The sequence below is a fragment of the Dermacentor andersoni genome, chromosome 3, assembly GCF_023375885.2.
Source record: "Dermacentor andersoni chromosome 3, qqDerAnde1_hic_scaffold, whole genome shotgun sequence".
NCBI classification, from domain to species: Eukaryota; Metazoa; Arthropoda; class Arachnida; order Ixodida; family Ixodidae; genus Dermacentor; species Dermacentor andersoni.
The window spans coordinates 234352140-234378112 of record NC_092816.1 but is presented as its reverse complement, the minus strand read 5'-3'; the positions used below and the strand labels follow the sequence as shown (position 1 = coordinate 234378112).

Below are 25973 nucleotides of genomic sequence, written 5' to 3'. Positions count from 1 at the left end.
AAGCCTACAACGCGTGTGTCATTTCGCTCAGATTTCGAAGTATCTCATGCTGGCCGTTTTTCAGAATGTACACAAATGCAAAAATAACTGATTGTTTGACGCTCAAGTTTAACCCGCCCCTCTTTACTGGTCAGTGCTTAGAAAATAAGGTCTCCATCACACCACCGCCGTCTCCTGATAAATGGCCTTCAGCGCGCATTTCAGGCGCGTTTCAGCGCCGTCGTTGTAGCTTTCCACAATGTGGCGTTATATTTAACTGCCGTCACAGATTTAGGTTGTCGCCGCTAATGAGTTCGCTGCGTCCTCACGTTCGCACACTAGAACCATTTATGAGGTCCTATGCTCACATCGCAACGAATTTTCTTCTCACAGAAGGTCACAGAGCAATTTCTGGGCGATTTAGTTACACTCGCATGCGCTCACGCGCACACAAAAACACACATACACATAGGCAACACAAAATTATTTAGAAATAAATAAAGGTACCGCGAGGACGTAAATCTATCTGCGTGTTCGGTCACAGAACAATTACCCAGGACGCTTCGACAGCGCACTCCCAAGATGGAGTTGATTGCATCAATCTAGTGAGGAACAAATTTGGACCATTTTGTCCTTTTAACGCAGCAGACAGTGACTCAATAACTCAGCACTAAAGATATCCTCCATACTTTAAGAGGGTTTTATCAATCAGTTTTTTTTTTTTGCAACCATCACAGATGTGCTATACACGTCGTAATGCCGCTAAAAATGGCAGAGCCGGCTCCTCACACTTTGGCCGAGTAGCTTTTTGTAAGCGTCAAAGCGCTCTTTCTCACATGCTTGCGCAGAAGTTTCCCGTGTTAAATAGCGTTTTTTGGATTGGTGCTTGGAAAGTTTATCTTCGCTTATCGAATGAAAACTGTCGCACGGAACTGTTCGGCTAAGGCTAGTGGTACGAGGAAACGTCAGCTATTAGGTACAAAACCACTATCTACAGAACAGAAAGACTTTCAAATTATTGTCTCTACGGAAGACTCCTTTAGACTTGGAACGTAAACTACAGTTAAAACTCGATCTAACGAAACTCGATTTAGCAAAGTTCCCGATCTAACGAAGAAATTTCCATTCTGCGGCAGGTACCCATATGGTTCATTCTTGTTATCAACCCCAATTAACGAAACTAACTTGGCCGAACTCGATTTAACAAAGTTTTTTCTGAAGTAATAAAGTAAAAAAGCGGTGATTTCTTTCTAATTCTAAAACAGATAGGTTTTTCTTAGAGCGTGCGGTCTAAAGCTAACGCGTTAAAACATCTAGATTTCCTAGTCGCGGCTCTAGCTTTAATTTGACGAGGCTGCTCGCCGCGCCCATGCACGGAACTAACACCGCCACTGTAGGATCGGTTGTGATTGCTTTCGCTATTTTCTGGTTAATGCAACAGATGGCTGAGTTAGCGGCAAATACGATGCCGCAGTAACTTTTGCGTGTCACTCCGTTGCAATTTTCGATTTCGAAGGACCGAAAATTTCCTTTCTCAAATTTAAGAACTCCCCAATTTAACGAAATAATTTTAGCGTGCTCATCACTTCGGTAAATCGAGTTCCAACTGTTTATTTTAAGGACTCGCTGCTGTCCAGTGCGCGCAGATTTCTGTAATAATTTTGGTTTGTCCGATAGTTAGGGCTGCAATATTCGCGAGAAATGATCGCTACTACGCGAATTTTTAGCGCTAAGATTATTTCCCCTGTATTGTCCAAACTTTACTTAAGAACTGCTGATATACACGCAAGACCTAGATAAGTAACCGTAAAGGTATGTTTTTATTTTAAAAGGCTCCTCACCAGGTGTGACTATTTTGAGCTGACAAGTGCAGAGCACACATTGCGCGATAGCAGTGATGCCTGCAAACTATTACATCGCTACGCGCCGCGTAAGGGTCTGAAATTTCAAACCGAACGCCGTTTTCCCTTCCCCTGGCTGCCCCCGCGCTCCAAGCCGGAGGATGACGTATACGTGCACCTACGTGACTCGTCGCTCGTGGTGACGCGTGACTTGGAGAATTATTCAAGGCAACATCTGTTATTTGCTTGAATAGATGACCTAAAGCTTGGAGAAATAATGAAACACACAAACCAAATATTTGCATGTTTTTCTTTTACTTCGTACCGCAGCAGAGAGATGTACTTCCGTTTCGTCTGCTTGTTCTCACATCGTGCAGTGGTGCACGCAGACACCGAAACTATGTCATTTTCTATTGTGTTCCAGCGCGGAATCATGCTCTGTCATCCACTTGTGTCCGCCTCAGTATTCGTCTCGCACTGCATTATACAGCTAGTCAGGTGTCTTCGTGCACAGCGCACAAATTCGTGCGCTGCGCGGAACGAGGCAATCACAACAGCTCGCGCGCCATGCCGTCAGCGGAAGTGTGCCGCGCCGGAAAAAAAGCCAGGAGCGATTCTCGAGCTCGGGTATGGGAGAACGCAGGGAAGGAATTTCGCTTGCGGAGGCTAGACGGGGCGAGTGGAGAGAGGGTCTCACTTGGCAGTGGAGCTCGCCTGCTGCAATCATGGGATCGCGGCACTGAAATATATTTCTATCTCGGATATTAATGAGCCGATTTAAAACAATTTTTGGTCAGAACTCTCCGTAGAGGACACGTAACAAATTCCAGCGCAGAATCAAGATTTGCTGTGGGGCCTGGTGAGGGGCCCTTTAATTTTAAATATTGGTTTCCTGGTGCGTGGCCTGGCTCTATAGTTTCTTTGTTCAACGGCCGGGACATATAAGAGCCCTTTATTTTTTGTTCTGCTCTCAGGCTTCCACGGCACCGGCGGCGAGTTGACGGTCAGTTCGGCCGAGTACCAAACGTACGTGCTGGAGGCATTCCTGAAGGCGGGACAGGAACTGGGCTACAACGTGGTGGACGCCAACGCAGGGCAGCAAACAGGTGACAGAATCTGCTCTCACTGAGCATCTCGTTTTACGTGTAGCGTTGCGTAATTATTTGCTGCACGGACGACAGCTGATACGTGATACTTTGAGCTCGCCTCCAAATCATGGTATGTTCACGAACACTGGCGCATGTGGACAATTGCAACGGAGTAAATTTCTGACATCCACCTTTTGCGGTGTGCCGCAACCTGTACCTGTGCGTTCACGCATCGCGTTAACTACGCTGTTACCACGGCAGAAATATCTTTTGCGGGCGTATATGCGTCTGGTTGACCTACCTGCCTTTCCTGTCTTTGCGCTCTCTCTCTCTTTATCGCTCCTACCATGATAAGCCCTGATCGCTCTATTAGCACCTTATCCATCCGCGTCGAACCGCTATCAGCCATGACGAGACTCATATAAACGCTCGCCATTCCTCATCAACTCTGACCGCCTATTCCTTCGTGTTGCGGGACGCGAAGCGCGTGAGTGCCTACAGATCGGCGATATTTCGGTCCGTGGAGGAATGTCCCAAAGGAAGCCGCATCTCACAACCACCGAAACGCATCGGGGCCCACGTGACATGTCTGGCATCATTTTCGCTAAATAAGAATTTTCCCGATGTCTACAATGCTGCAAGTCGGCTCCACATGTGCTCCTGGATATGCATGGCTTTTCTTCGACCATTACTAAATCTTTCAACAAAGGCTTCATACAAACAGATACAAACTGAATGTATTGTACCGGCTGTGCAACACATTCATGTGGTTCAGATATATTCACTAACTGTAAGTGTCGGTATTTAGCTCAGTGGGTAAGTCAATAGTCTTTGTGCGTGGGTCGTAGTTTCGAAGACCACCACCGCCTACGTTTTTCCTTTCCAATTTATTCAGTCTTGTTTTATACAATAATTTCTTTATAGCGGTTCGTCTTACGTGACCGATGGACTACGGGCGGACGGACAAGTTTCCTCGTTCGGCAGGCATGCAAATGCGTACGCATTCAAAATATTTTGAGATTCTTGCGGCGTGAATTTCGTCCGCATGCAATATTGTTAGAAGTTCTGAAAACATGCGGTGCCTCGCAAACAAAAGCGGCCACGCGAAGAGGCGCGCGCAAGTGTTCCGCGTTCGCGCTTCCCGCGCCACGTGCGCGCCGCGAGCATCGCGTAGCGCAGCGCCTGAGCGGCAGGTGTGGCGGATCTCATCTGAGCGGGAGTGTTAGAGACGGCGCAGTTCGTCCGGTGTAAGTCTGGAGGTCTCTTGCTTGATGGGAGAGCGTAGCACTTTGCTGTACGGCCCCTCAGCAGGCTTACAGATTTAGCGGCTCGCCGTGATCTATCTCTGTCATCCTTTGACGCTCCCTCAGGTACACTGTCAAATTGCAACGGGAGTCTGATTACTTTGCTACTCAATGCGTCTCCACTTATGTTTAGTTTCTGCCTCACAAACCACATAGCCCTCTAATACGAGATATTTTACATTATTTAGGCTTAAACTACGACATCAAAAATGCTTTTATATAAATAATTCTCACGTAGCCCTATGTGTTGCCAGCTTACATTTGCGCAGGTTTGCAGCCTAAAAGTGCTCCCCGTCGTAGACAGCGCAGCGAAGAATTGAACGCGAGGAAGAGCAGACGCACTGTTCCCCTGCATTTGGCCTGAGTTATAGCTCAGGCCGACCTCTCTGCCTTTCTGTAAATATATTTCTCTCTCTCTGCATTTGGAGTTTTACAGGACGCAGAGTTTAACAGGACTGCATTTCCTGTCGTGAAAATGTACATCACACAGGTCAGCTACAAAAAAACAAAGGAGTATATGTTTATCTGCTACCAGTAACTTTTGAGTTGCAAGTAAGCTTCAGTGTGTGTGTGAAAACGTTTATTGTAATGAGGTCCGGAGGCTCGACTTCTCAAGCCAAGGCGGGCCGCTCCCACGTTGGCACTGTCAGGCCAAGCCTTTCAGCGACATCATGGGCCCTCTGGACTGCCCTTAGTTGGTCCTGAAACAATGGGCTTTGAATCCTTTTCTCCCACTGTGTCCATTCTTCAACGAGGTTGGGGAGAGTCGCGGGACACCCCGCCAGCATATGTCTGATTCCAATGATGCCATTACAATCATTGCAGTCCATCTTAATCTCCCTCTCTGGATATATCCTATTAATGGTGTACGGTGTGGGATATGTACCCGTTTGCAATAAGCGCACTGAGACTGCCTGAGCCCTGTTCAGTTTTGAATGTGGCAATGGGAATTGTCTGCGTCCTAAATAGTAGTGTTTGGTAACATCATTGTATGTTATTAAATTATCTCTAGATTCCCTGCCTTGATGGTGAACGGCTCGGTTGTGACTGTCACGGTTAGCAAGCCCTCGTGCCAAGTCATGAGCAACCTCATTGAGGTTTACCTGAGTCTCGTCCACTTTCCCCATATGCGCAGGAAACCATCGGATTTCAGTTGTCATAATCACAATGTTTTCAAAAAGTTTAGCTGCAACTCCAGTTACGTAGCCTTTATCAAAACACTTTACAGCGGATTTCGAATCACTGTAAATGAAGGCCCACTTATTACTCCTGATGGCTAGAGCAATTGCCGCTTGTTCCGCCACCGCGGGGTCCTTGGTAAAAATAGTGAGAGCGTCTTGCACCTTCCCTTGATAATTTGATACAATGGCCGTATAGGCTTCTTTACCTTTCACCCAGGCAGCATCAACTATAGCTGCCAGTTGGTTCTGCTGCTCTATTTCCTTCAACCGTGCTTTAGCTCTTGCCTTTCTCCTTTCGACATTATATTCTGGATGCATATTTCTGGGGAGAGGGTTGGTTCTGATCTTGCTCCTAACTTCAGTCCTTAATTCTACTTCAGCCTCTATTGGGCTCCTTGATGTATTAAGTTCTGCACCTATTGCCTGTAATATGTTCCTGCCAGCTCGTGACTTTGTCAATCTTTCGTGTTGCACTAGCTGTTGGGCCTCCTCAATTTCTTCCATTGTATTGTGCACCTCTAGACTCATGAGTTTGTCGGTTGCAGCGTTACTGGGTATCCCTAGGGCTACATTACCGAGCTTCCCGAGCATCACATTAAGTTGTTTAAGTTCTGCCTGCTTCCATTTGAATAATCCAGCCACATAAGTGAAGTGACAGAGAGCAGTGGCATGTATTAGCCTCAAAGCGATGTCTTCTTCTAGGCCTCTGTGTCTATTGGTAATTCTCCTTAGTAACCTAATGACTTCTTCTGTTTTGTTCGAGGTATGTTGTATCGTTCTATAGTTAGTATTGTTTCCGTCTATGTGATACCCAAGAACCTTGATTTTTTCAACTAGCCTGATTGCGGAACCTTCATGAGTGTATAAGCACACTCTTGGCTCATCTTCCGGAATGTAACCTCTTGGTTTACGACCTTTTCTGCAATGTTTAATGACTAAGAGTTCTGATTTGGCTGCCGAGCATTTCAACCCCATGTCTTTCAGTGTGTTCTCTACAACGTATAAACTTTCCTGTAATCTGGTCTCTCTCTGTCCTACATTGCCCTTGGCACTCCATATGGTTATGTCGTCGGCATATATCACATAATGTATACCCTCAATTTTCTCCAGATTTCTTGCAACCTTGGACATTGGTAAATTGAATAGCATGGGTGAGAGCACAGCCCCTTGTGGAGTGCCCCTATTTCCCAAATTCTTAGCTTCTAATTTAAGCTCACCCAGCATAAGTTGTGCAGTTCTATTTCTAAGAAAGTCTTTAATCATGTTAAAAAGTTTCTTACCTAAACCCATCTCAGAGAGAACGTGAAGTATTGCCTTATGCTTTGTACGATCAAAAGCTTTTTCCACATCCAATCCCAAAAGAGCTTTCGTATGCGCTGGGCTGGCCTGTATAAGTTGATGTTTAATCAGCAGCATAGCATCCCGAGTTGACAGCCCTGGACGAAAGCCGATCAAGTTCTATGAGAGGATCTCGTTCGGCTCAACGTATTTCTTGAGTCGATTTAGGATGACATGTTCCATAGCTTTGCCTAGACACGACGCTAAGGAAATAGGACGGAGGTTGTCTAGAGTGAGTTGTTTGCCTGGCTTTGGTATGAGGATAGTATTGGCCACCCTCCATTCCTCTGAGTAGACCCCTTTTCTCCAACATTCATTGAAGTGTTCAGTTAGATAATAGATTGATTCATCATCCAGATTACTTAATATCTTGTTAGTTATTCCGTCAGGTCCAGCCGCCGATCTACCATTAAGACTGTGAAGAGCCGCCCTCACTTCACTCTCAGTGAAGTCCCGGTCAAGTTCTTCACATATGCCTCCCGTATTGTCGGGGCTCTCGTCTCCTTCGTTTGGTTGTTTAAGTGGGAGATATTTGGCTGCGAGACTATCCATGATATCCCTCTCTGTGTTATCTTGGCTTTCCTGATGAACCAACTTTGCTGTAGCTGTTCTCTTGCTTGTCCTTGTTTCATTTTCGTTGAGCAAGTGCTTGAGGAGGTTCCAGCTACCTCCATGTTTGAGTCTACCATCAGCCGAATTATAGATCTCATCCCCTGTTGCTTCACGAGGGTCTTCGAATGATCATCAATTTCTCTGTTTATTTGCGCTATTTTTTCCTTAGCCTTCTGTTAAGTCTCTGCGTTTTCCATCTCTGTAATATAGCCTGTTTGGCCTCAATCAAATGCGCCAGCCTGCTGTCCATAGCTTCAATATTTTCCTCTGTCCTGATTTCTTTAGTGGCCTCCTTTACGTCCTCTCTGAGCTGGATGACCCATGTCTGAAGGGGCTCCTGCTCGGCATCTAGAGGCCCCACTTTCCCTCTCTTCGCCCTAATTTTTCTGAAGTGATCCCAATCAGTGAATTTGAAGATTCTTGTTTCCTGTCTCGGTATGGGTATGGTTATGTGTATGATGTAATGATCACTTCCGAGATCTAAGTTTGAATTTTCCCAATTGGCTCCTCTTGAATTGTTTACAAAAGTAAGATCTGGCGTGGAGTCCCTGCTTGTGGAAGTGCCACAACGGGTGGGATACGCAGGATGAGTAATCAAGCATAACCCCAGATCCATGGCAAGACTCCATAGCTCCTCTCCCTTCTTTGTGTTCCAAGCGTATCCCCATGTGTGATAGGGAGCATTAAAGTCCCCTCCAATAATGAGAGGGGAGTTTTTGGCAACCGAAAGCACCTTGTTGAAGAGTGCTCTAAACCTCTGTCTCATGTCGTTAGGACTGCTGTAAATTTTCAAGCAGAAAATGCTTTGCGTCTTACCTGTGTTCCTTTTAAGTATAATCTCAACTAGAATAAATTCAAACCTGGAATGTCTAAGGTGAATCTCATGGTCAATGTATGACAACTTTTTGTCAATGAGCGTCGCCAACCCCCTCCCCATTTTTTGTCTCTACTTATAACTTTGTACCCAGTGAGCATAATTTCGTCCGCTAAGGTTTCCTGCAGCATAATTACCTTTGGCCTGGCCTCAGATGACCTGATAACCTGTTGCAGTGCTGCTTTTTTGTGTTGGAACCCACGACAATTCCATTGTCACACGTTAAATCCATGATTACTGTCCATTGTTATTAGGTGAGGCTGCCTTTCTATTACCTGCTATTTTCCTCTTTGTGATGGCTCCCGACAATCCAGGAATGGACTTTACACTATCCGCCTCCGATGGCAGATACTCATCGTCATCATCCCGTCGCGCCTCCATTTTCCTAAGTCTTTTCTCCGCCGTTAGCCTCCATTTCCACATTTTGTCCACTTTAAAGTTGGTCGTTTCCACTGTCTTTCTTATCGCTTTAATTGCCTCTTTTATTTCACTGAGGGCTGAGAAGACTGAATCACCCTCGGAACTCACCGCTCTCTTTTTAGGGGCAGGGGAGCTGGATTCCCCGGGATCGTTGCTTTTGCTCACAGGTCTATCTATCTCTACTCTAGCAGGGCTTGACTACTCTTTTTTACGAAGCTCTACTACCTGCCTGGTCAATTCTTCATTAGTTTTTCTTAAACAGGCAACTTCTTTAAGTAATGGCTCTATTCTGGCATCATTGTTATCACCCACAGCCGCCGAGGCGCCCCCAGCAACCCTCGCCATACCTTTGACTTTGTCAGCCCAGGTGGTTCCTGGCGTCGTCTTCTCGCCAGGGATTGAGTCTCTTTGCACGAAGTGCACCTGCGCTTCCCTTGACTTGGAGCGCCTTCTCTCCATGGATAGCGAACGACGCCTGGATCTGGTGCGACTCCTGGAGCGCGAGTGCTCCCTGTCCTCGGGGCGATGGTTGGGCGCCAGCTGTTGCGCTTCCGACTGCACTCTTGTTGACGACCGAGTCCTGTTGCGCTCTCTTCGACGGAGTCGTACGACGTAAGGGACTTGAAATCTTTTCTTACAAAACTTGTCGCTGGTAGGGTGATCGCCGTCACAAATATTGCACCTAGGTACACACACATGTTCATCTCCTGGGTTGCGAGTTCCACAACCCCTGCACTGAACAAAGTCAGGTGTTGCACACATATCAGAGCGGTGCCCGACCCTTCCGCAGGTGAAGCAGACGTCGAATTGCTTCCTGTAAAGGTAGCATCTCACTAGTGTGGATCCATACCTGACAAAATTGGGCACTTTGAGTCCATCGAAAAGTACTATGACCGATTCCGACGTCTTCATGCGCTTAGCAGCCAGCGCAAGCGGGTTCAAGTCATGCACGATATTTCTTGTTATCATAGCTTGGGAGTCTCTGATGTCCACTCTTCGGATGACGCCTTTGCATGTGGCATGTGGTGCCGCTTCGTATGCATTTACCTCGTATTCCGCTTCCATGATCTTGAAATACTTGATTCTGACGTACTTCGCAGCATGTTCGGGCTTAGGTGTGCTGACTACGATGATATTTTGAGTGAAGTTTGGGCAGACAACATCTTCACGGGCCTCGTCTTCCGTTAGGCCAGACGCCTCGACGACTGCAGTACTAATCGTGGTGGTGCTCACCTTGTTCAAATTGAGCCCTCCTCGAGGCCGTATAATGATCTTGCTGTGCTCCTCAGGCAGTTGAGGCATTCTCGAAGCTCTGATAACCCGATTCTTAACCATTCCACCGACGGCGGTTTTCTTGACGCCATGCTCTCGCTGATTACGTGGCATTGTGCTCTCCTCATCCACAGCCTTTCTGCTAGCTTGTGATTTTCGGCCAGCCACGACTTGCCAGCCGAAGTCGTCCTGAGCATTGTTTCTTTCAATTCCAGAAAAATCTTCATCTTCCATGCTTGTATCCGCCATGCCTGCGGGCAGGTGGGCTTACTAGGCCCAACAAAGGCCCTACTCCTCACTAAGCTTAGCTCCGCTAAGCTCAAGTCGGCGTCTAGGAGCAGAAAAGGTTCTGAAAAATTGTGAAAATAGGAGCCCCACCTCGAATCTTGGTGTCAGTCGATTCGCCGTCGCTTCGCGGATCCAGTGGTGTGCTTCTTTTCGTTGTCCTCTCGAAAGTGGCGAGCGGAGCATGGAAAAAAACACGGAGCCGATGCTTCCACGTCTGCACTGCTCGGCGCTTCTTCTTCTTCCAAGTAAGCTTCAGCGTCTTCTTCTCGCTTGTTCAATTAATGTAAAGCTTGCGCGGTTGTGGTGTCAGAACATAGACACAGCCAGAGGTTGGAATGTCAGACACAAGCACTTCCATTGCAGGTTTCTGTCCCAACCAGTTCACTATGCGAGGCAAAGAACGCTGGTCGACATCCAAAGCGTTCGTGATTCCTGTCGCCGGAGAGCGTCCGAACTTGCAGATCTCCCTTTTCTCTATGACCACAAGGGTGAGTTTACAGGCTGGGTAACGGCGACTATGGTATACCAGTATGATGTATATATATATATATACATATATATATATATATATATATATATATATATATATATATATATATATATATATATATATATACGTTTTCTCTACGATACCGGTTGTGATATGCTAAGCAATTTTATTGCCTCGTCGTTCAACTACTCAATACACTGTTTCATCCACCAGCAAGTTCCCTGGTGGGATGTCCCATTTGATAGAAAGTATGAGTTTCTTCTTGAGGAGGTGCGGATGTAATTAACATAAAGGTGTTGAAAAGTACCATGACTAATAATTCTGTATATCTTCTTTTTTTTTGCTGAACTTCTCTTGGCCGTCACCGAGTTCCGGTCTGACTTATAATTGAAAATCAGGGAAAGTGTTTCCCTTACACAAGTCGGGCAACACACATTTAGTCACCCCCCCCCCCCCCTATTTCTTGAGTCTAATTCATTCCTTTCAATATGCCAGCATGGTTTACGATGAATTTCTCGTGCTAGACTCAGTTGCCTGCCTTGCTAATCATATTTTCCATGCTATACAAGTTATTTATTCATTAACGTTTTTTTTTAACTTTGTAAAATCATTTGGCAGGGTGCCTTACCAAGTACCGCGACTTAGGACGTTCAGGCTTAATATTAACCGCAACGTTCTGGGCAGCATTATATCGTGGATGTCTAAAGTTTTTCAATACGTACTACTAATAATTCTTACTCTTTCTCTGTTAGTGTCATATCTGGCGTCCTCCAGGGCTCCGTTTTACGACCTTTGGTGTTTATTTGCATTACCCACTTACACCTTGGCATTAATTAAACCATTAGGAACTTCGCTGATTGTCTTTTCCATTTTGTGATTAAACATATGTCTGATCCCTCACAGCTACAGTCCGATATCAACAAGGTAACTGAATGTGTAACGTTTGACAAATAGCACTAAAAATGATTTCATGTAAAGTAATGATAGTACCTCGTTTTCCATCATATGCTTAATTATCTTTGTTTATACAGTAAACAAGACAACGCTAACCACTTCATATTCCTGAAAATATCTAAATGTCCCTATTGCCCACGATGTTTCTTGAAATTTGTATGTAAATTACATTCCTAATAACGCTAACCGCGTGTTAGGATATGTGCGCCGAAAATTTTCCACTGTCCCTTGCAACCTTAGGCTTCGCGAGCCCGTTGCGCTATTTAAATTATGCACGCGTCTTCTATATGGGATCCCACTAGCATCACTATAATTAATACTCTTGAAGCAGTGTAAAAAAGAAAAGATGCCGGCGTCTTACTTACGAAGTTTTGCCATACTGAGAGTGTTTGTTTAATTAGCTTTTCCGTTCAGTCAACGTGCCGTAAGCGTTCCAGTTTGTCTCTTAAGCAGGGTTTATTACGCTAATTTCACTTTGAAAGAACTCCTACTTCGATAAGACCACATGTGATCTCGTGGTGATTATTACTTCAAAGGGGGTGTTGTCACATGTCGCACCAGCATACACTATTTCATCACCCAGATCAGGAGTGACTAGAGCCCCTTTGCTTCTTGCACTGCTCCCAGCACTGATGCCGTTGCCTTCAATAAAGGCTGTTGCTACTCCACTCCTCTCTGTGATGTTTTCGGGCACTGATAATTTGAAAATAAATAAATAAATCAATCAATCAAGATAAATATATATATATATATATATATATATATATATAAATAAATAGCAGTTGCACTTGCTTTATTGGATGCAGTGGGGTATTTAGGGATGTAGTAGGGGACGTAGGCATCAGATGTAACGGGCCGCATTGGGAAGTGAACAGCTCTCTCAGTAAAAGAAGGAACATGCAGTAGCACACGGGAGAAGGTAAAAGAGGGTGATGTGATTACTAGCTTCACGGATCTAGCGCCGGCATGGTTGGTGCAGTAGGCAGGGGCCGGTGTCGAACTTGACTAGGCGGATATTGACACGATGTAAACTGCGCACCTTGTGCTCAGACATCGTTTTACATCGGCGAGAATAGTCGTCGATTGTCGCAAATTTTATCTGTGGAACAAGCGCGTCGGCATACGACTCGCATGCGCTCACACGTCATGTAGAAGCGGGGATTGATGAGACAACAAATAGATAAGTATATTACGAGCCATTCTGCTTTGTGATGGGGGATGAGCAGCGAGGCTGTGTCGCACACGACAGAGAGGTGACACAAAATTTTGAACAAATGTACGAACACATTTATTGTCTTGATCGGTGGTCACTGCGACGAAAAGTACGCACACACATTTATTTTTATACATCCGCGTTCATTCATGTTATACATTTTTTACATACATTGACGTTTTAATTTGGCGATATATTGAGGCAAATAATTTGAGACTGAAATCACTCCACCTACTGGCAGTAGGCCAGTGCCGTAAGCGCCTTCGCAGAGGAAGGGGCAATATGGGAACGCTGGCGTGTTAAGCGGCAACGGAGCCATCTGTGAAGACGACGACGATGAACGTACGAGCAATGGCACGAGCTATTGGTGATGATAGTTTTTCCTCAACCCGCCGTGGTTGCTCAGTGGCTATGGTGTTGGGCTGCTGAGCACGAGGTCGCGGGATCGAATCCCGGCCACGGCGGCCGCATTTCGATGGGGGCGAAATGCGAAAACACCCGTGTGCTTAGATTTAGGTGCACGTTAAAGAACCCCAGGTGGTCGAAATTTCCGGAGTCCTCCACTACGGCGTGCCTCATAATCAGAAAGTGGTTTTGGCACGTAAAACCCCACAATTTAACTTAGTTTTTCCTCACACAGATTTGTTGTCGGACACGAAAAGTGCACGGAACCCTAGCCAAAAACAGCTTCGGTGTAAAACATAAGCGATTGAAAGTGAAGGTATTATAATATATACCTGTAATAAATCATCGTTATGCGATAATTCTTGCGAAAGTGGCAAGCCGCCCGACCTGCGACGCATGCTGTGAAGAGTACTAATATTGCTACAAAAGCACGTATAGCTAATAGCGTGAAATGTAATGGGAAATGAATAACCAATATAAAAGCATCATGTTGCCAGCTCGCTAAAAACCTTTGCTGCCCTACACACCAAACCGTGATGTACGCACTAAGTTTTTTCGTAGAAAATACGTCACACGTACAACACTTAAAACATGCAACCACCAGTGTCTTAGCCGCTGGAGATGTCGAACAGCCGGTACACGCAGGTCACGGCACTTCGCAGTCAGCATAGCGTGATGTCGCCTTTTAGGTCACAGAGAGATTACAAAGGATGGTGCCTCGGTATGTCCTCGAGGCAAATATGCTTATTAAAAAAAAAATTGCCACCCATTGTTTCCATTCCTGCACAACGATACTGTCGGTATTTCCTTTTCTCAAATGAGCTCCTATTGCAATATGCCTCAGACACGTCAAGGCGGCCGAGTTATGCTTCAGTTTAAGCTTCAATGTTTGCCCAAGTGAAATCATTCTCGCGAAAGACAACACCCTGATTGAAGAAACGGACGCAGGTGCAACAATAAAGCACTGACCAAATTGGCCAGATCTTTAAATTGGCGGTGTTTGTTTGAAGCCGCGAAGCATCCTATACATCGCTAAAGTTGTTCTTGTTCAATCACTAAAGGTGGTCGCCCTTCGTCTTCTATTCTTTACACAGCTATTCCTCACAATGTTGAGAATGACAGCTCACAAACAAACGTCATGAAAAAAATATCGACGGCGCATGCCTTTTGTGTTGAATCTTCTCAAATTGAAATATTAAAAGTGCGAAACAATAACAACAGATCAGCGCACACAAGAATCCGCGTTCCTATCAGAAAGCTCGTCTTCGTGCATAGCGTTGGCCACCAGCGTTTCCCGGTAAGCGTTATGGTTATATAAGCTGAAGTTCCCGGGAAGGTTGAGAAGCAGTTAGGGATCTTTGAATGCTGTCGGGCGTTTCGCTTTTAAAGGCGAAGCTCAAACGTCCTATTCTCGTCTCTATATATAACTTCCGGGTAGCGGCATAGACGCGGCCATTTTACGCGCAAGCGTAACTGATCAGCTTATGAAAGTGGCGGTGTCTGTGTGAAGCTGCCAAGCAAGCGACGGAGGAAGGCGCCTGGAGGTAACGAGGATCGTGCGCCGTGGAGAGCACGAAGAATGAGGAATGCAACGTCGAATGAATTGGGGATGGAGAAGCGGGGCGTCGAGGAGGAGGCGCGCACGCGCTGCGCTCCTCGGGCAGAAGATTTTCTGTGCGAAAGATCTGACTCGCCTGCCGTGCGCTGTGTGTGAGCCGACGAGAAGGAGATTCTTGATGATGGGAAGGAAAGGTTGGGGTAAAGTGCAGCGCAGTAACTGTCTCTCAGCAGAGGACACCTCAACCGCGCTGCACAGGGGGTAGGGAATGAAAGTAGGGGGAGAGAAAGAGCACCAGAAACAGCAGCACGCCGCGGAAATGGGATGGAGCTAAAGGCGGTCGGCGAGGCCGACAGGCTCGGCGAATGTCAGGAGCGCACGTAGAAGTGTCCTGTGTCGTGAAGGGCAGCCCGAGGGGTGCAGGAGTTCAGTCACGGTGTCGCACGGCAGGCCGTGCCCCCGGTAAACACGGGCAAGGGACGCGCGCGCGAGCGGAATGTTGGGGCACTCACATAGCAGGTGCTGGAGTGTCTCGATCGCGCCGCAGTCGCCGCAAAGGGCAGAGGGGGCCCCACGCAGTCGATGCCGCCGCTCGGCGGGCCACACAGAACCGGCACGAAGGGCGAGGAGGAAGGCGCACTCGCGCCTAGTGAATCCGGTCTGCGGGAGATAGCGCGGTGGGCGCCCCTGCGCAACTCGGTCGTCGGGATGGCGGAGCGCGAGCTCCCGTCTCAAGTGGAGTCGCGCTGTATCCAGCGAGCTCACCCGGTCTGTCAGCGCGGTCGACCAGCTGGCCAGGCGCGCACACGACCCGTCGACCGCGCTGTGAGCCGACGATGCGAGCTCAATCTCACATGCGCAAGGGAAGGAAGGATTCCGTCGCGCGCACCGGGCGAGGAGAGAGAGGCACTGCGGTCGCGCACGGTCACGCGGGCTTTGTCTTGAAAGCCACGTGCTTTGGGGGCACAGGTGGGCCGGCGGCTCGTAGCTTTTGGTGCGCTTTTTCACCGCTCAGTTTGCGTTGAAGCGATAAACAGCGCCACGGTCATTACGTTCGCTACTGCTGCCCCGATTCATCACGCCATCCTCTTGACAGGGAGTGTCCGTGGTCACCGCTTGTGAAGTGTTTTTGTTTGCATGTGCACGCTAACACCATGTTAGGTTATGTAGATAGCAAGCGAACGCAAGCCGTTCGACTCCGGCGGCTGTTGCGGATGGCGCGGCCGCGCGAGCTCTGTCTTGAACAGGATCTGAGATGCGGTTTCTAGCAGCACCGAGGGTCGATAGCGTCGTGTGCGCTATAGCACCAATGCGCTTTCGCGTCATCTGCGTTCACGAAGTGAAACGTGACTGCAACTTTTTTTGATTCACCGCTGTGTTCGGGTAGCGTAAAACTTAAGCGCCTGACTTTTTGACCAATGTTTTTAGCTCGGCATGTCAGAATAATGCAGCAAATGACAGCTGTGCTCCCTCCAATATAACCTAACTGTGATTCCAGGTCACCTTGGCGCAGCCAAAGAACGCACGGAATGCGTAACCGCTCAATTTTCCTGCTCTTCCAGCGCGACCTAAACACCAGCACACATTGCTTGTTTCAAGTACTCCCTCACGGGTGAAGACCTCGTGCTGCCGCACTGACTGATTTTTCATTGGTCGTGCTCTAAATAAGCTTCCGAGTTGCGTCAAAGATTGCACGAAAAGTCTTCAAACCCAAGTTAAATGCCCAAGGCCTTGAGTGATGATACGTGGTTGGCGTTTCGATAGCGCCTGCCATGCAGGTAAATCTACGCGTGGCGACAAATCCCGATGGCCTCCGGATACTAGGAGAGTGCTGCTACCTGCTATAGCTAATCGAGCATGTCAGCAGACGAAATATTACAAGCGGAAGCGGAAGGAAGAGAAGAAGCTATGCCTGCCACGTAAAGCTTTCGTATAGAGAAAACGTTGAAGAGATATTGCAACTGGAAATGCAACGCTTGCTGACTTTGTTTTGCATAGGTCCTCTTCGAAGAAAAGCGTGCCGTGGGCGTGACATTCCTGAAGGACGGTGTCGAGCAAACCGCGCTGGCCACAAGAGAAGTCATCCTGTCCGCGGGAGTTGCGAATTCACCAAAGCTGCTCATGCTGTCCGGTGTCGGACCGAAGGACCACCTCAACGAACTCAAGGTATGCTTGGGCTGCTAGCAGCAGAAAAAGGCTTTCTGGCTTAGAATACATTCCCTGGACAGTGTGTCTGTTTCAACATAGTTGTTGTTAGATTTGCAAAATTTATGTTTTATTTTCGTGTTATGGAGTTCTGCACTCACAAAAGAAGTGCAGACGCTGGCACTGATTCTAGAATTACCAGCAACACCCTTCCCTACATGTTCAGTATCTAGTTTATGGGGCCTAAATGTTGTGAATCAATGAATCAATCAGTGAATCAATTAATCAAGTGTGCTTTTCGGCGTGAACCCCAGGATAAAGGTTTTTCTACAGTGACTATATATAACGTCAAAATTTTCTTAGTGTGCTGGCATGCATTTTGTATAGCTGGTACAATACTACAGCTTTTACTTAACATGCGCAAGCCTTCTACACTCGTTAATATTGTAAATATTGTCTGTTTGCGCTCAAAAAGTTTTTAAATGATGAATCTGTTCCAACTGTGACCAATGATCTGTGACCAATGATGAGAATCTAATGGAAAAGATAAATGATGTAGCAAAATCTGTGAATTTACCAGAGCTCACTTCGAACGACGTCGATGTTGTGCACAGACTTCCTTCAAAGCCAGGAAAGGTACCCGGGATTATTGTACGGTTTTCAAAGCTCTTAACTCGTGAAATGTGGTTTCAAAAGCGGACAGCCTTAAGAGATGCTCAATCGGATGTTTCAGTCACTGAAAACATGACGCGTCAAAGCCGTGAGCTGTTGCGCTATGCAAAGGCTTGGGCAGGTGAAAATGAGTACCAGTATGCTTGGCACCGGAATGGAAAAGTGTTCATTAGAAGGAAACAATACGATCCTGCGGTTGTCATTCGTTGTGCAGCAGATTTAGACCAGTTGTGAGGCCAGTAATGTGCGGTAGTACGCGGCACTCTTTCTTCAATGTCTCTTTTTACTGAATTAGTTCCTCTTTCTGACCTCCATAGTTCCATTAAGCTTGATAATCCTCATTGCTGCTCTTGTATTCACGTTAATCTCAGATCTGGCCGAAATAAGCAAGAAGAACTTGACTGTTTTTTCGGCGAAGTGGAAACTCGTTTCAATGTTGTTATGTTTTCGGAAACGTGGTTTACTTGTGAAGGTGACGTTTATGTTGTACCGACGTATAAGTGTTTCTATATGAACCGATCCATAAGAAGGGGAGGTGGTGTTGCAATGTTAGTTTCGAATCTTATGGAATCGGAAATGCTGCCTGAATTTTCTTGTATCACGCCCCATTACGAAGTCTTGGCAGTCAAGTCTGGCACAAGGATATTTTGTGTCTGCTATCGTCCACCGGGTAGCAGTTCTGCTGAGCTTTTTTTATTTCTTGATTCATTCCTAGAATTTGTTAACATGAACCAATATGAGTTAATTTTAGGTGGCGATTTTAACATTGACATGCTGGCCAATAATAACACAACAATCGAGTTCAATACTTTACTTAACGTTCACTCCTGTGAAAATGTCATCATGTCACCTACACGGATTACGACAGAATCAGAAACACTTTTAGATCTCTTCACAACAAACTTCAAAACAGATAGCTTGAAATCTGGCACCATCGCTTATGCTCTGAGTGATCACATGCCAATTTTCATATCTGTCAATCTCACTCCGAATTCCCAACGACAACCAGACCAAACGTCATTTTATCGAGTTATAAAGGATCAGACGTTATGCGAGTTCAAGGAACGCTTATCTATTCTTAACTGAGAACATGTTTTTGAGGAAACCGACCCTGATGAAGCATACGAAAAATTTTTAGAGATATTTACTGACATTTATAATGCTTCCTTTCGACTGAAGAAATTCTCCCAATCAAAGAAAAGTAGAAAACCATGGGTCGACAAAGATATGTTGCAATTGATAAGAAAACGGGATAAACTTTACAGACTGTTTTTAAAAAGTAGGTGTCCTGAAGCGCTCAAAAAATTTAGGAACTTCGTTACAAAGCAACTTCGCATCGCTAAAAAGCAATATATTTATAACCGATTCAATTCAACTGGTGGACAGTCCGAAAAAGTTTGGAAGGTTTTAAAATCTATCTTTGGTAATTCTTCCGAACCGACCACAAAAATTATTCATGAAGGGATTGAATCAAAAGGTGCTGACCTAGCAGATGCCTTTAATGACTACTTTCTTTTTGCGGACACATCAAACGGCGATGTAAATCTGTCTAATATGAGTGCCCGAAATAGCGAAACAATATTTCTAATGCCGGTTACAGTAAATGAAGTAATTACAGAATTTTTATCACTCAATAATAGTAAAGCTACAGATGCGTCAGGTTTCCAGATACAGCCCATAAAATTTACTATCGACATTCTTGCACCTTGCCTTGCCCATATCTTCAACTTATCTTTAGTTTCCGGCGTTTTCCCGCGTCTTATGCAAAGGGCTAAAGTTATAGTAATATATAAAAAAGGGAACAAAAATGTAGTGGGAAACTATCGCCCGATATCCATCTTACCTGTGTTTTCTAAAGGCCTCGAAAAAGTTGTTCTTAAACGGCTATCTTGTTTTAGTGAAAGATACAACATTATCACTACAGCTCAATATGGCTTTCGTAAAAACAGATCTACTGAGTTAGCTCTCCTTGCTCAAAAAGAATTCATACTAAAAAATTTTGAATCAAAAAACATGGTACTAGGATTATTTCTAGATTTTTCAAAGGCGTTCGACCTTCTTAATCACTCTGTGCTGCTTAAAAAATTGGATCATTACGGTATTAGAGGCATAGCCCATATGCTGATTGCCTCATACTTGCGACATAGGTCTCAGTTTGTTAGTATTGCCGGTGAATGCTCCCAGTTGAAAGCGGTAGCTTCCGGCGTTCCGCAAGGGAGCATTTTGGGTCCGTTTCTTTTTGTTCTTTATGTCAATGATATTGTCTACATCGACAGCACTGCTAAGTACATAATTTACGCAGATGACACCAGCTTGTTTTTTTCGGGTACTTCAACTGCTGATCTCGCAAATCGAGCTAATAAAACCTTAAAAGAAATAAATACTTGGGCGGCTGATAATCACTTAAGAATTAACGTTAGCAAAACTGCAGCAGTCATGTTTCACCCACGTCACAAACACTTTGAACCTCCTCTAATTGAATTAAACAATACCAGAATAGAATTTGTGCAGTCTGTGAAAACTCTGGGCGTTTACTTTGCAGCAGATATGTCGTGGAATGATCATATTAATTACGTAGTTCAGAAACTTTCCAGAACATTTGGTATCATGCGCCGCAATTGCTTTTATTTTCCTACATCAGTTAACTTGTTACTTTACCACTCTTTGTTCTCTTCCATAGCCAACTACGGATGTATGGTGTGGGCAACAACAACAGCTGGAAACATTAACAAACTCACTGTCTTACAAAAACGTATTATACGCATTGCATGTAAAGTGCCGTATTTCTTCCACACTGCTGGCCTTTTCCATCAACACAACATTATACAGATGAAGTCCATGTATAACTACAGACTGTGCTATAAATATAAACTCGCCATGATGAAAAATGATGACTCCTTGCTTAGACTTGCTGGGTTAGAGCAGAGCAGAACTGTGTATGATACCCGCACAACAGAACCTTGGAATGTTAAGAAATGCCGCACAAACTATGGCAAACAAATGTTGCAGCATACCTTACCGACACTTCTGAACCATTTGTACTGCTACGAGAATATTGATTTATCTAATATTTCTCTGAAAGAATTGCCCCAAATGTTCGCGTAGTTTTGTACTGTACAAGTACAATGTACTGCGTACTGAAAGTGTATGTCTCATTCCCTGTACCGAACGTACGTGTTTTTTTGCTTTTTTTGTTTTTCTCCTCACGTTTTGTCTGTTGTTGTACTCCGCCGCCGTCAATGCTGCACTGTAAGAGGAAGCCAGGACCTCTCAAGCTGTCTATACAGCTTTTTCCCTGGCTGTCCTCGCAACACCAGTTGCGGAAATAAACCTTCAAACCTTCAAACCAAACTAGGCCGACTCGCAGTTATGCTTCAGTTAGTTGATATTGTTTATCATTTTTACGCCTGATCTACAAGTCAAGTCGCAGTTGTAATGCAAAGCTTCATAGCCACCTCCTCGTTTCTTAATTATGGTGACGCATGCTATCTTCGCCGTTTAATGTGCGAGCTATCCCAATATCATAGCCAAAGAAAAGAAGAAAAGCAGAGAGTGAGGGAGCTAGAAAAATAGACAATGAAATGTCGAAACACTTGGGAGACAATTCCATAAGCAAAAGAAGAATAAAAACGAAAGGAAATAGACAACAGCAATATGTGTAGCCACGCACGCCGCCAAGAGCGGGTCGTCTAGCAGGCGTTATTAGAGTTGTCGGACGGTTCTACCGCTGTCGACCAGATGTAGGAGTCGTCGGACTATCTCGCCGCTGCCACCATTTGAAGGAGATGAAGGTCGTAGACAGGAACTCGGTGAACAGGATTTATTTACATATTAACAGTTTAAGCAGGATACATTGGCAGACTAGCGCGACTCCCATATGGAGCCCGCAAAACTAACATACAGCAAACAGTTTACGAGCACACAGCTCACTACTGCATTTCGAGCATGACAGAGCACTCAGCTCCCGACAACGATCACGACACGAGCACACCCTAGCAGCCGGCAAACGCTGCTTATAAGCTCTCCGCTTGACGTCATAGTTCGACGTCATCGTTCGGCGGGGACGGAGCAGGAATGGTCGGGAAGGTTCGTCCAAGCTTTGTAAACTTGCCGCCGCCCCGCACTAAGGTTTACGCCCACACACACGCAAACACACAGGTGCGAAAGTCTGGAGCCGACGACAGAGGGGTTCGTAGAACTGTGCTCCGTCTCGGGTGGCGCGGCAAAGTACCACATTCCTGAGCTGACCGCGCGCCACGTGGCTGCCGGTCATCCGCAGTTCTCGGTACCACCCAGCTTTCAGTGCCGACGTCAGACGGCTTCGTAGAACTGCTTTGTCCCGGGTGGCTCGGCCAAGTACCAATTTCCGGAGTTGATCACGCGCCTCGTGGCTGCCGGCCGTTCGCAGCTCTCGGAAGGGCGCAACGACTGGTGGGCTTGGAACACGTGCAGCGGGCTGAAAGCTGGCACGTACGGCCATTCTTAACAGCGTGCGAAGCGGCCGCCAGGTACTCCTGCGCGTGAGACGGCCGCTGCGCGCTAACACGCGTCCTGCACGACCTTCAATAAGGCTTATCCAATCCAATACACGCCGCTCGCATGCACCTCACACTGAATCTGGAAATTCAAGACGTTCTGAACTTCTGTTTCTTAGTTCAAAAAGAAGAACAGAATACCCCTAGCTAAGTATGAGAGTAAAGAAACGCGCACAGGGACACACACACACATTTTCATTTATTTTTACCCGGTTATTTCCAGCGTCCAATAGAAATAACAACTACTTTCCCTCTGCGTTCCTTGGCATCTATCTCTTGGCTTCATACAAAAAATGGCGCCCTTGGTTCCCCTTCTTCTTTTTCAATGAATAAATTTGGAAGCAGAAAAACATTCCGTCGCTCTTCGCGCAGATATTTTACCGGGTCACATTGTGCGTTCTGTGTACCGTTAGCGCGCGTGGTGTCCTATTCTTTGGATTGTCCGTGTTTCTTTCCGCTGCAACGGCTTCAATATGTGTAAACCAACTCGTTCAGGAAGAACTTTACTGTTGATGGGTTTTCATGCGCATGCAGATCCCCATCGTTGCTGACCTGCCGGTGGGCAGCGATCTTCAGGACCACGTGATAGTTGGCGGTATCGGCGTGCACCTGCGAGATCCATACAACATTGGAGTGTCGGGAGTCAAGGCAGCACTGGACTACTACCGCTACAACACAGGTGGACGGAGTGCAAAAGGAGAAAATGGCGTTGCATTCACGTCGTCTGAGCATTCCTCGCGTTGTTACGCTAGCGGTGTACAAACATTTAAGAGAAGCCTTTCTGGAAAGTCGACACTTAAGATGGAGCGTGCACCAATATACGGTCCTATAAAAGGAGCATGTATTCGTGCTTTGAAGCAACGTTCACTGCAGAACTTTAGCATTGGCCCTCGCCTCCTCATAACTGCCAAGTAGTTCTCCTGTTCTTGATTTCAAACGCAACTTGTACGTAAAGAATTACATGCCAATAATTACTTTCAATCAATTAGGTTTTGATAAGTTATCGTAACTAAAGTATTTACTAGTAATTGCTAGTAATTACAGTAACTTATAGGTCACATTGTTTACTCGGTAATGCTTCTTGTAATTGAGTTACTTTTTTCACTGATTACATGTAGCCAGTTATACTTTTGATGAAATGAGCTCTGACAGGCAACGCAGCCTTGAGAACTTAGCGGGACCTACAGATCAAAAGGGATGAAAACATGTACATCACTTACATTCTTCCAACAATCAGCATGCTACAGGTACGCATGGATCACCTGAACATGGCAGGTTTGCAGATTTGCACACTTATCTTGGAGGTCCGCATTCTGAGCTTTTATTGTATAATCAATTTCTCTCTTTCTCATGGAACCCTCTACAGGCGGCCTCCATAGGTGACAATAGCTGCTGCTGAATTCTTCGATTAGTGTTGTCTATGACTCCCTTGGTATAGACAGAACTTTCTGGCAGGTAAACTTATGACTTTATATCTCTTCTATATTACGTGACTCGTACACACGTATTTCTGATTCAGGAGTAGGGAAACTGAGGGGCTCGGTTTTCGCTAAGCACTACCATATAAAGCTCGCAGGCAATGAAGCCAAGCACAGCGTAGAGGTAATTAGCTATGGTTTAAATCGCAAAATGTAAAAAAAGTTAATGGAGAAATGAGGAACAGAAAGTGAACAAAAGATTGTCGCCAGTGGGAACTTAACCCACAAGCTTCGCTTAATGCGAAAGTTGTGCGTGTGATGGAAACTGCAGGAAAACGCAAATCTGAAATCCTTAGCGGGAACCCATGTGGGACGTGATTGTTGGCGCTTCACCGGCAGTCACGCTTGTAGCTAGCGAGATCATAGTCAGACGCTCGCTTCATGCTCGTCCGACTGTGAAGCGTAAACACTGGCGTCACCCATGCACGTACACCTGTGGCGTATTGCAAGTTTTGCATTAGGACAAGTCGTCTTCTTTTTCTGTTAAAAAGCTATTTTCACCTAGCTTTGAAAATTTATTATACAATTGGTACGGCGAGTTATTTCAAGGTGTGTCCCTCTCTGATGTGATCAATTCTGCTAAAATCGCTAATAAGTAGTGCATCTTTCGTACGCTGCAGAATGTAGCAACTTCAGCGTTTCGCAGGTCTTTAACACCTTATGAGCTCCTCGGGTGTCAGTCTTTAGGTGTTCAAAATTAAGAGTGGGGTTGGCAGACGGGGAGTAGCGCACTGTGGCATAAAGGTTATAAACAGGGAAAAGGTGTTTCAGAAAGGCTAACCTTTTTATAGATAGGAGAACCTATCTTCGTCAAAGGCGGCCTCGTATCCTCGGCAGGTTAGTTTTAACTGGTTAGTAGAGTGACGTCACGTGCAGTTGTCAGGTGGCGGCTGACTGTAAATGGAGAGATTGCAAAGAAAATAAATAAATATAATCAGCGCTGTCGCCTGAAGGCTCTAAGCGTGGTTTCGAAGACGAGGGGACAAGAGCGGGAGAGTGGGAGAAGAGCGGGGGAGCAAGAGGACAAAAAGAACAAAAAAGATGGGCATATAGAAAGGCGTTGGGGGAGCCAGAGGTTTGGGAGCCTTTAGAGGTGTCGTTGGCGGCATGCTTTCGTGGCTTTAGAAGAGCCGGTCAGCCGGTCAGCGCGCGAGTAACAAAGAAGACTAAAAAGACATCAGGCGAAAGAATAATTTTCAACTGATGCAGCAATGCGTCAGGAAATTTTGAAGGTGCTAGGATCGCGACCACGAGTCTGACGGCAATGGATCGGGTAGCTGGAGGGCAGTGGCTTGGTCTTTCAAGGGTGTTAGCCTGAGTCGCTGAACGTAGGCGTCTCCACGGCAGTATACAAAGAAGTGTTGCCCCTCCCTTTTCTTTCCCTCCCCGCCTTCCCACTCTCCCGCTCTTATCTCCTCGTCTTAGAAACCACGTTTAGAGATGTCAGGTGAAAGCGTTCATTTTCTTTGCAGTCTCTCCCTTTAGAGCTAGCCGCCACTTAAAACTGCTGGTGATGTCACTCTACTAACCCGTTAAAAGTAACCTGCGGAGAATGACGAGGCCGCCTTTGACGAAGATAGATCCTTCTATCGAACCGTTTACCAGCCTTTCTTAGGCACCTTCTCGATGCTTATGAGCTTTATACCACAGTCTTCAGGTTTAATATTTCGATCATTCGTCAGCCAACATAAGTTAAATAGTTATTTAGTCTTATTTTTATTACTTCTCCGCTAACTACCACAAATATACTAACAATGAAAATCGCACTATAACTGCCACACTATCGACTTCTGACCCTGCTAACCATACAGCTTCGAGGCGGTAAGCACTATAACGTTTTCATTTCATTTAGATTTGATGGACGGTGGCCAGGGAATGAATGGCTGGGCCTCAAATAGTTTACCCGACGGTGCATATCAGAGTGCTATCCCGTTCAGGTGCGTGGACACTTCCTGGTGGAGCAGAGGCTGTGGCTTTCGTCAAGACGAAGTACGCAAACGCGAGCGACGACTATCCAGACGTGGAGATCATGCTGATCGGCGTGCCGCCGAGCTCTTCCTTCGTCGAGACGTACCTGACCGGACAGGGGCTCAAGCAGGAGGTAGGACACGGAACAATCGTTGGACACGCATGCCTTTTGGGAATCGCGCTATTTTGTGAACTTTTGCAAGGCTCACGCAGCCACTTCACAGGAACTGAATATAACATAATAGTTTCATCCGCTCCCAAGACGTTGTAAGGTACGTTTGACACGTTAACTGTGATTTTGTTGCTAAGTTAACTTTAAATTTTGCCGCCTTAGTCTCCAATATATTCTGCCATTTTC

The 25973-nt window shown here is 46.0% G+C and overlaps 1 protein-coding gene across 1 annotated transcript in view; it reads left to right on the top strand.

Moving 5' to 3' along the window:
• Positions 1 to 25973, top strand: part of LOC126535904 (glucose dehydrogenase [FAD, quinone]-like) — a gene marked incomplete at its 5' end in the record, with an annotated part of 97393 nt that overhangs the window by 25451 nt on the left and 45969 nt on the right. The window contains 6 exons of the mRNA XM_055072245.2: positions 2795 to 2926; positions 10561 to 10685; positions 11591 to 11611; positions 16816 to 16983; positions 22704 to 22848; positions 25585 to 25748. Coding sequence (XP_054928220.2) covers positions 2795 to 2926; positions 10561 to 10685; positions 11591 to 11611; positions 16816 to 16983; positions 22704 to 22848; positions 25585 to 25748 — 755 coding nt within the window. The remainder of the gene's footprint in view (positions 1 to 2794; positions 2927 to 10560; positions 10686 to 11590; positions 11612 to 16815; positions 16984 to 22703; positions 22849 to 25584; positions 25749 to 25973) is intronic.